Source organism: Chrysochloris asiatica, unplaced genomic scaffold (assembly GCF_000296735.1).
Source record: "Chrysochloris asiatica unplaced genomic scaffold, ChrAsi1.0 scaffold00133, whole genome shotgun sequence".
NCBI lineage: Eukaryota > Metazoa > Chordata > Mammalia > Afrosoricida > Chrysochloridae > Chrysochloris > Chrysochloris asiatica.
Window position 1 is genome coordinate 1,734,439 of NW_006408651.1, and position 11,170 is coordinate 1,745,608.

Here is an 11,170-nt window from a genome sequence, read left to right on the forward strand (position 1 = left end):
ACTGACCTTGTGATTCAAACTGACAATTAATGCATGATTAATTGTATATGAGTTGTCAAAAGGTAAACGTACGTAATTAGTCATAGACAACTCAATGGTATGCTTTTAAACTAAGACTACCCTGTGAATAATGTATATGTTTGAAAACAGCATAAGTGTACAGAAAAATGAGGCTTTCTGCTACTGTAAAGATTTACAGCCGCAGAACCCTACACAGCATCATTATGAGTCAGAATCCACTCGAGGACACTTAACAACAGCAACTATTATTTTTAAAACTGCTAATGGATTGATACAGTCGCTTCTCTTGTTGTTGTTTGGTGTCATTTGGAATCGACTCATAGTGACCTTATTCACAATGTTGTTGTTATGTGCCGTCGAGTCGGTTCCGACCCATAGCGACCCTGTACAGGGTTTCCGAGGGTGTAAATCTTTACGGGAGTAGAAAGCCTCATCTTTCTCCCGCGGAGCAGCTGGTAGTTTCGAACCGCTGACCTTAAGGTTCGCAGCCCGATTCGTAACCACTACGCTACCAGAGCTCCAAAATAAATACTGCTTGGTCCTGTGCCGACCTCACAATCATTGAGTTTGTGTTCATCATTTGAGTTCATCACTACTGCCACTGTGCCAATTCATCTTGCTGTGTGTCTTCCTCTTTTTTACTGATCCTAGCATAGTGGTTACGAATAGGTCTGGGAACTGGAAGGTCAGCAGTTCAAAACTACCAGCTGTTCCGTGGGAGAAAGATGAGGCTTTCTACTCCCGTAAAGATTTACAGCCTCGGAAACCCTGTACAGGGTCTCTATGAGTCGGAACCGACTCCACGGCACATAGCAACAACAACAACCCTTTCCCAAGCATTATGTCCTTCTCCAGGGACTGGTGCCTCCTGATAATATATCTGAAATATGAGAAATGAAGTCTGGCCATCCTGAAATACAAGGAACACTCAGGCTGTACTTCTTCTAACACAGATCTCTTTGTTCTTTTGGCAGTCCATGGTCCTTTCAGTATTCTCCTCCAACAGCGTAACTCAAAGGCGTCAATTCTTCTGTGATCTTCCTTATTCATTGTCCAACTTTCTCATGTATATGAGGCAATTGAAAATGCCATGACTTGGGTCAGGTGCTTCTTAGTCCTCAAACAGACATCTTCGCTCTTGAATACTTTAAAGAGGTCTCGAGGAGCAGATTAACATAATGAAATATGTGGTTTGATTTCTTGACTGCTCAGATCAACCATGAGTGTTGATGGTTGATCTGAGCAAAATGAAATCTTCGACAACCTCAATCTTTCCTCCATTTATCCTGATGTTAATTATTGGTCCAGTGGTGAGGATTTTTGTTTTCTTTACATTGAGGTGCAATCCAGGCTGTGGTCTTTGGTTGGTTCATCAGTACATATTTTAAGTCCCTTTCACTTTCAGCAAGCAAAGTTGTATCATCTGCATGTTGCAGGTTGTTTATGAGTCTTCCTCCAATCCTGATGTCATGTTCTTCTTCATATAATCGAGCTTGTTGAATGATTTGTTCAGCATATAGATTAAATGAGGATGCTGAAAGAATACAACCCTGGTGCACACTTTCCTTGATTTTAAACCATTCATTATTCCTTTGTTCTGTTCAAACAACTGCCTCTTAGTCTATGTACAGGTTCCTGATGAGCACAATTAAGTAAGTGTTCCAGAATGTTCATTCTCTGCTATGTTGTCCGTGGCTTGTCATGATCAACACAGTTGAGAGCCTTTGTATAGTCAATAACGCACAGGTAAACATCTTTCTGGTATTCTCTGCTTTCAGCCAAGATCCATCTGACATTGCTATTATAGACATTTTTATTCATCTTCATTGGATAAATAAATGCTTCTTCTGTAAGACAATTCTTGTTTGTTGATATTTCTTTTTATAGGGCTTCCAGACAGGTCGCATGATAATGCAACAGTAGTTTTCACCTGATAGTGTCAGAGCAGAAAATTGAAACATGGTGTATTTTTTTAATCTTAAGGATCTTACATTTTAAGTAAACACCAATGGCAGGGCAAATGAATACTTGAACTTACTAATAAAAAATTGTACATTAGAATTTTTAACAATTTTTCTGTCATAATTATGAAATGCAGTTAGATTTGGTTCACCTGCTTTTAAATATTATTTCACAGTAACTGGAAAAATGATATAGTTGCTTTATAATTTTTTTTAATGGAAAAAGAAAAGTTGTTTTAAAAATTAACTGTTAATAATGACCAGATGGTTATCAGTTACCAGCAAAGAAGATAAATTATATGCACAAAATACTCTTGATTACTTGATAATAAATCATTGTAAAGATTACACTGAAAATTATGAAATGAGAATGGCCTTGATGTGGAAAATAGCAAGAACACTGTCTCATCAGATCTGTTATCCTTATGTGCATGGCTTCTTAAGGTTCAGTTGTCTTAATTTTAGTGGAGATATTTTCTCTGCATTGGCCAATCGTGAAAATAAAGTCAGTTGACCTGGTCAAGTTATATGCATAGATCACTCAAAATTGTTAGACATATATATTACTTTAAAAGTTCTGCTTTCGAAAATGGTTGACCATTTTCTCTTTGAAACACATCTTTACTCAGTTTCCAAATTTAAACATGTCACAGTAAAGGAAAGTTGAAATAATGTATGGTGTGTTTATAATGTTTATATAGCAAAATACTTTGGAGTAAGTATGGGAAGAAGGAATGGAAAAAAGGAAAAGGGAAGATCTTTACTGTTGCTGTTGTTGGTGTCATGGAGTCGGTGCCAAGTAACAGCCACCCTGTAAAAGGTTTCCAGGGAATAGCTGGTGGGTTTGAACTGCCGATCGTGTGGTTAGCAGTAAAGCGCTTGTTCTACAGCACCACACCAGGATGTAAAAATAGAAGAGATCTATACTGTTGTTGTTGCTAAGTACTGTTGAGTTGTAACAGCGAACAACTAGTGGCTCGTGAGTTCAAACCACTGACCTTGTGATTCAGACAGACTTTTGTTTTATCCCACAGCATTACACTGGGACTCCTGGTAATGGTGGTGATGATGTGCCATGAAGTCTGTTCCGACTCATAGCGACCCTGTACAGGGTTTCTGAGGCTGTAAATCTTTACGGGAGCAGAAAGCCTCATCTCTCTCCCGCAGAACAGCTGGTAGTTTCCAACTGCTGACCTTCTGGTTCTCTTGTTGTTGTGAAGTGCCACCGGTTTGGTTCCTGGATAGGGTTTCCAAGGAGCAGCTGGTGAGCTTGAACCACTGACCTTGCAGTTCAAATGGGTTTGCAGTCTGGCGCATTAACCCACAGCGCCACACAGGTCTGCCTAAATCTGGTGAAAGAGCACTTTTCATGGAAACTGTGTCACGAGGGCTTTAAGGAGGGGAATTTGCAGCCTGAATTTAAGATTTTAAGAGGAGACGTTTCTAGTGGAAGATAAGGGCCAGAGTGTGATTATGAGACTCTAAGGCTAAACTGAAACTGAAAGGGAAAAAACAACCCAGCGTTGCTCATCAACCACACCGCACACCAGACAGACGTCCTGTCTAGAGACTTTTATTCGGGGTGAGGAAGAGCAAGATGACTTCTGCCAGAGAGCAAAGGCAGAAGCGCAGTTCAACAGGAAGGGAGTGGTCTTATATAGGTTCAAATCAGGAGATCACACGTCATTGCTGGGGTGATTTAGCTCTGGTCTATCAAAAGCCATGTTGCCTTTTAAACTACCGCCTTTGCAGCTTAGTTTGGCTGGGAAACAGAAACCTAAGGTTACAAAATGGAGTTGAAGGGAAGGGAGAGGGAAGAACCCGGAAGGTACAGCCTAAAATGGCGGGACTGATTGTGACTGACTGATTATTGTAACAGAAACGGAGGTCTCTGGGATTGACATTAGGTAGTTGGATGTACTGTCTTCATGAGTATGAAAACTTTTAAGTTAGTAGCAGGAGTTGTGATAGTTAAGGCATCTGATTCCGGGTTGAAAGTTTCAGCTTCTTTGTGGTTTCTTTCCCTTAAAACAACAAAAACAACATTGCCTTAGAGTTAATTCCAAGTCATAATTACCCTAAAGGACAGAGCAGAACTGTCCTATTAGGGTTCCAAGACTGTGAATCTTTGGGACTAATTGATTAGTATACCACCAACCCTTTGATAAGCTGCTGAGCAGGATTCCTATTATCTCCCTTGTTATTCTTGTTAATGTGCCATGGAGTTGGTTCCCACTCATAGTGACCTGTATAGTGTTCCAGAGGCTGTAAATCTTCATGACAGCAGAAAGCCTCATCTTTCTCCTGCGAACCAGCTGGCAGATTCAAACTGCTGACCTTGTAGTTAGCAGCTCAATTCTTAACACACTACACTAACCAGAGCTCCCTTTTCCTCTCCCTTTATTGTTGTTAAGTGTTGTCAGTTGTTTCGACTCAAAGCTACCCTGCATAGGATTTCCAAGGAGTGGTTGGCTGGTGGGTTTGAACTGCTGACCTTGCTTTTCAAATTGACCTTTAAGGTCTAGTGCTTATCCTACAGCACTACAGTAGGACTCCCAAGTTTGTGAGTTATATCAACCAGCCCAGTTATTACTCCTTGCCTTAAGCAATTGTAAGATACTGAAGGCATGTGAGTTACAAACAAACAAACAAACAAACCAAACCTTTGCAGTCATTCAATTCCAATGCATAATGCCACTAAAAGAGTAGAATTGCCCCTAGGGTTTCAAAACTTACCTGAAAATCTTTACAAAAGCAAACTGCTATATCTTTCTTCCAGAGTGGCTAGTAGGTTCAAGAGGCTTTTTCCTTAAGGAAAACAACAAGAACAACAAAAGAAATTGATAAAAGCACTGCTTTACAAACTAATATAGATGAGGTATTCAGAATGACAGCATTTGAAGAATGACAGGAATGAAGACTATAAGTAGTCTCCTGTTGCTAAATGACTTTGAGTTGGCTTCAACTCATGTTGTGATGTGCCCGGGAGTCGGTTCCGACTCATAGCAACCCTGTACAGGGTTTCCGAGGCTGTAAATCTTTACGGGAGTAGAAAGCCACATCTTTCTCCCGCGGAACAGCTGGTAGTTTCAAACTGCTTACCATGAGATTAGGCTTCAACTCATAGCAACCCCTGTATAGTTTCTGAGGCTATAAATCTTTATGGGAGCAGAAAGTTTCATCTTTCTCCTACAGAGCAGCTGGTGAACTGGAACCTCCAGCCTTGTGGTTAGCAGTCCAGTGCTAATCCTGTAGAATCACCTCACTCCAATAAATAAGTTAGTCAGGAGAAAAGAAGACAGAACTCAGACATTAATTCTGGAAATGATGGGTGAAAAGAATGAAATCATCAGTATAAAATAGAAAACAAACATAGCCACTAGTGAGATTGAGCACTCAGAAGTTTGTCCAAAAAGGGAAGGTGATATTCACCAATCTATGAATCTATCCAGTTATCTTTACACTTATCAAAACTTGTAACCAACCAATAAGAAAGGACCCCAACCTGTAGACAATAAGTCTGGCTGCTCTGGGTCAGTCCACTGAATAATAATTAGCCCTGCCCACAGGGTATTAACATGGGTATTAACCACTCACAACTTTTACTTTATATTGTTAAAGGAACATATCCTCGAGGAACATTTTCATAAGCTTTCTAAAAATTGAGCTAGGTGATATGACATACAGTTACCAAATGGTTAATTTAGAAATCAATGCTATTGTTTGTTGCCAAAATTCTTCCTTCTCTATCTGGCATAAATACAACATATTTCCTTTTTATGCTTCTTTCCCTCGTTTTTTGCCTCCCTGCCTTTTCTACTTCCTTCATTATTCTCAAAAGCAAAACAAAAAGAAAAGCTGTTGGAGAAAATCTATAATTGTGTCCCATGTTTCTCTTACAATGTAACTGTCTGCTTTTATACTTTTTCAATCCATATCTTTAGTCTTTCCCTTTAATGTATACTTGGTATCTAATAATAGCATAATAGAAAATTAATCAACAGAAGTGGAATTTTTAATAAATTTGCTGAGAAATTACAGTAGCTTGTTTTTCTTATATATCTACTAACAATGAGTAGTTAGGATCTACTTTGCTTATCTAATTATGTGGAATGAAAAAGAAAACCAAAAACTTTTTGGTCAGAATTTTATAAAATAATTTCAATAAAAGAGGCTCTGAAATGAGTTGTGTGTTCACTATTCATGTATCTGGAATGACAATAACAATCATTTCACAGAGTGGACGTGCTAAGACTTAAATAAAAATTTCAATCGACAACATATTTTTCCTACACTAAAAAGATGTGTCTCATGTGCATCAGAAGAACTGGATGGTACCCAGCTACCATCAGTGGATTTGTTGATCAAAGACTCTATAGAAGAATCCTGATCAAAAAGATGTAGAACCTAATTTCAAATTCTCGTGGAATCCTGATTTTCTGGAGTGATTGATGCTGAAGGAACCCTTAAAACAATTGTCCTGAGATAATCTTTATCTCGAAACCAAAACTATACTTGAAGCAAAATTTAAACCAAACAATAGTTTAGCTAAAGTAGTGAATATTGTCTGCCTTGAGCATTGTGCTCTTTTAAAGAACTGTCTGAGTGGGATCAAGTTGATAGCAGCTACTCCGAAAGGTTAGGCAAGAATGAAATTCGTATGCATTGATGTTAATGAAGGAAGGAACAATGCAGAAAAGAAGGATGAGAATGATTGTCCAACTGTATTGTACAAGTAGAGATAGTTGAATTGGTGTATATTCTGCTGTGTATGTTTTCAACATTCAAAAAAATATGATAAATTATTCAACCAAACAAAAAATGTGTCTCCTAGATAGCCTATGAAAGTATACAGATTACATTCATTTTTTTTGTGTGTTATACTTTCAAAAACGTCTTGGCTAGACAATTGAGAATAAATATAAAAATTAATTTCAATTACTGTTTCATATGGGGGTATGTTTATTCAATTCAAAGTGATTTTCCAGCTTGTAGCTATAAAATCCAGAATTCTAGTGTAGTGCTGTAGGATCAGCACTGGACTGCTAGTCACAAGAAAGGTGGTTCAAATCCTCTAGTTGCTCCTTGACAACTCTATATGGGTCACTAGGAGACTCAGAACTGACTGAGTGGCTCTTAATAGGCTCAAAAGCTGTGTTACTCTGTTTTCTTAGTACAGAATAACATTTAGTCTTTTAGACATTTTGGAATTTTACGTATCATTTGCATTACAAACTTTAAGACATAAATGTGTAAATTAGTACTATCAGTAATCATTTTCAAAATGACCATCAGTTATGTTGAAGGAACTTTAAATACTTAACGTCATTGTAGTCTTCAACAACTCTTAAAATATAGGTAATGTTCCAATTTATAAAAAAAAGGAAATCAAGACAGAATTTTTAAAGTCAAGACCAGCTGCCAAAGCAGACAGGAATGGAACCCAGAGGTTCAATATCCCACACATTCTTTATTGCTAGCGAAACAGTTTCATGAAGATAAGAAACAACATCTTTTTCTGAACTAAACTTTTTCAAATATATAGTCTCCAATGTGTTTCTTCTTTAAGGAGCCCTGGTATCATAGTGGATTATGAGCTAGACTGATAACCACTAGGTCAGCAGTTAGAATCTACCAGATGCTCCATGGGAGAAAAATGAGTATTTCTGCTCCCATAAAGATTTAATCTTGCTCTGAGTGGTAACCGATGGCTCGCCCACCCACCACCCCAACCATGTTTCTAATTTATAAATATTTCTATTGGCATTGTCTACCTTAATACAATGTAAAGAAATATAGTATTAATGTAAATGTTTTAAATTGACCGCAAATGGTGAGAATTGTGTCTTGCTTGCTATGATGAAGAAAGAATTTAAAATGAAGTAACATCATTGTGTTCATTTGTAAATAACATATTGCAGCCAACTGTTTCTTAATTGCCCAGACTGTTGATAAATAATCCAGTCCTGCTGCTCTCCACAGACAATTTGCTTTGGATCAGTCCAGGCAATTCAAACAACACTAATTACACCGAAACCCTTTTATATGAACTCCTGTTTGTCTTGGGGAAGAAAACCCCTTATACTTAAGGCTAAATCAAAAATCTTCTTTGATTTTTGCCTGAAACATAGCACCTATTACCTTGGCTGAAGATGTACTACCTGATTGAATTTTGATTGAATAAAAATGTATACAATTGTATGTAATGTTGAAAAATTTGTATGCATTTCATTACTTTTGCTTGTTTATTGTGTTGTTATAAATTATGCTAATTTTGTAATTTAATGAAAAGATAGAACAGATGTGGAAGCTTTACTTAAGACAGTATTTTCACGGAAATAAGCTAAATGATTATTTACTATAACAGAAATTACTATATTAATAGATCAATTCATCTTTGCTAGAAAGAAACCAAGACTGTAGGGAAGTCTTCACTATATCAGGGGATTTGCTGTAACATGATATCATTGTATTTATGATTTTATGGTGTTAAAATGAATATTAAATGAAACAAAATTTCCAAGGATTACTCAAGAGGCAGCTAAGTACATAACATTTTGTACAGATGGTTGGAAGGCACAATTTTGCTCCATCACTGCATCCATATCCTTGAATGATTTCAACTGAAGACAGCATTTCTTTGAATTTTTCATTAAACCAGACGTCTTGAAATATGAATTCCTTTTATGTTTCTGTGAGTTTTGGCTAAAAGAACCCCAGTGAATAAATCATACAATACTACGTGTCACCAGCACTTGTGAATATTCTGCTTTGTTATTCTATTCTCAGTAGAGCACCATTGATTATCAAACTCAGCGGAGAGCATTTTATGATCATATATCTCCATTAGCTCCTAGTTTGACTACCATAGATTTTTCTGGTTAAGCCTGCATTATGTATTAGGAAGCCTATCTCTTCAATACAAAGTTTGATTTCATTTTTTTCTAAGCCTAGAACTCTTATAATGTATTATGTATAAAGATTCTTATCTTTTACTTGTAAAAATAGGCTACAGTGTCTTTGTGTAACTTAAATATATGCAATGTTGTTTTTTTCTTGATTCACAGGTAGCATATTATACTATGAAGATGAATCTCTACAATACAATGGCTGTCAGGGTAAATATTTCTTCACTTGTTAAACAAATGAAAAGTCAATTGCGCCCTGAATTCTCTTTTAATAAAGTGAGCAAACCCGAATAATATCAATTTGATTGATATGCTAATGGAAGAGAGAAAAGGGTTCATAGTTAAAAAGTTAGTTATGCTAAATAATCTTGGCAGCATTAAAAATCAGAGTAAAATGTAAAATGTGTAATTACAAATACTTAAGTTTTAGAATATTAAGTGTTTCTGAGCTGTAACTAGAGAAAGAGTGTAAGTATTAATGAAACAATGTATTAGTTTCCATATGTCATAAAGCATATTGTGATAAATGGATCAACATGGTTCTGGAATATAAGATTCCTGCCCAATACAAATTAATTAGAAATTATTCATATGATTTAACAGTAATAAAATCAGTTTCCAGCTTAGAAGTTTTCTTTCTATCATTTCTATGTTCATTTTTAATGTTATTTTTTAAAATAGAAAGCTGAATTTAATGATTATGGAGCTTGAACTTGGATTTCACATAGACTTTTGAAATGGACACAGCGGAAAGATTATTTCTTTTGTTTGAGAATAGTTGCTGGTATCTTAGCTGCTAAATTGTTTGAAATGGAGAAATTACTTAAACGAAATACACTTATGGCCTTAAAGCCTATGTTGCCTTAATGCATTCTCTTGTATTAATCGGCTAGTTCTTACTTTTGCTAATAATGGATTTTATTTTTGGATCAGGCTAGAAAGCGAAATACTTCCTGCAAGTCCATGTGTTGAACTATGTCAGATAAGTTCACACTGTTGTTTTTGTTAAGTGCTGTTGAATCAGTTACAACGCATAGTGACCCTGTACAGGGTTTCCGAGGAGTGGCTGGTGGGTTTTAACCACCAACCTTGCAATTCGTAATCCAGTGCTCAGCCTATCACCACTTCCTGTTTATCTGTGATAAAGCTCAAACAAAACACAAGCAGATTGTCATCAAGTCAATTCTGACTCGTAGCAATCCTGTATAGAGTTTCCGAGGAGCAGCTGGTGGGTTTGAACTGCCGGCCTTGTGGTTAGCAGTCCAGTGGTTATCCTACAGTGCCATTCCAGGACTCTACAGGCACTCCAAACTCCAAGACATTGACTAATAAATGATTAGTAGAGCGAAATCCTTGTTAACCAAACTTCTGGTTAAGCTTCTCTCTTTCCCCTATATGCCTGACCTTTGGTTAAGTATACAGCTCCTTCCCTAGAACAGTCTGACCTTGGAGTAAAACTTTCTCTAATCTATCTTCTGATCATAGATCTCTTTCATCCCACTTCCCAATACCTGGTTCTTTTTAGCCTGGTTTATTCCTGTCTGTGGGGAATAAACAATAAAATGTGCAGAGAATGTGTAAAGATCTGGAATCAGAAAACCAAAAAGGAAGAACACGCTCAGCATTTCTCAAGCTGTGGGAACTGAAGAAAAAATTCATGGTCTGTCTTTAGTTATTGAAAGATTCTCTGGGCAAATTATTGAATGATGCAGACAGAATACATTAAGAGAAGATGGAAGGAATACAGAGAGTCACTATACCAAAAGGAAATGGTTAATATTCAACCGTTTCAAGAGGTAGCATATGATCAAGAGCCAATAGTACTTAGGGAGGAAGTCCAAGGTGCATTGAAGGAATTGGCAAAGAACAAGGCACCAGGAATTGATGGAATAAAAACTGAAATCTTTCAAGAAAGTGAGGCGGCCCAGGAGGCACTCTGCCAAGAAATTTGGAAGACAACTAACTATCTCTCCGACTTATTGGAAGAGAACCATTTTTGTGCCCATTCCAAGTAGAAGTGACCTAATGGAATGTGGAAGTCAACAGACAATCTCTTTGATATACCATGCGAGTAAAGTTTTACTAAAGGTAGTACAGAAATGGCTACCATCATACATTGACAGAGAACTTCCAGAGGTTCGAGCAGGATTCAAAAGAGGCCATAGAACAACAGATATCATTGCTGATGTCCAGTGGATCTTGGCTGAAAGCAGAGAATATCAGAACGATGTTCACCTGTGCTTTATTAACTACTCAAAGGCTTTCGATTGTGTGGATCAT

At 37.1% G+C, this 11,170-nt stretch overlaps 1 protein-coding gene across 1 annotated transcript in view; it reads left to right on the top strand.

The window, feature by feature from the left end:
* The window catches only part of SPATA17 (spermatogenesis associated 17), a 220,638-nt gene that overhangs the window by 50,257 nt on the left and 159,211 nt on the right, over window positions 1-11,170 (top strand). Inside the window, exon 4 of the mRNA XM_006869710.1 lies at window positions 9,050-9,100. Coding sequence (XP_006869772.1) covers window positions 9,050-9,100 — 51 coding nt within the window. The remainder of the gene's footprint in view (window positions 1-9,049; window positions 9,101-11,170) is intronic.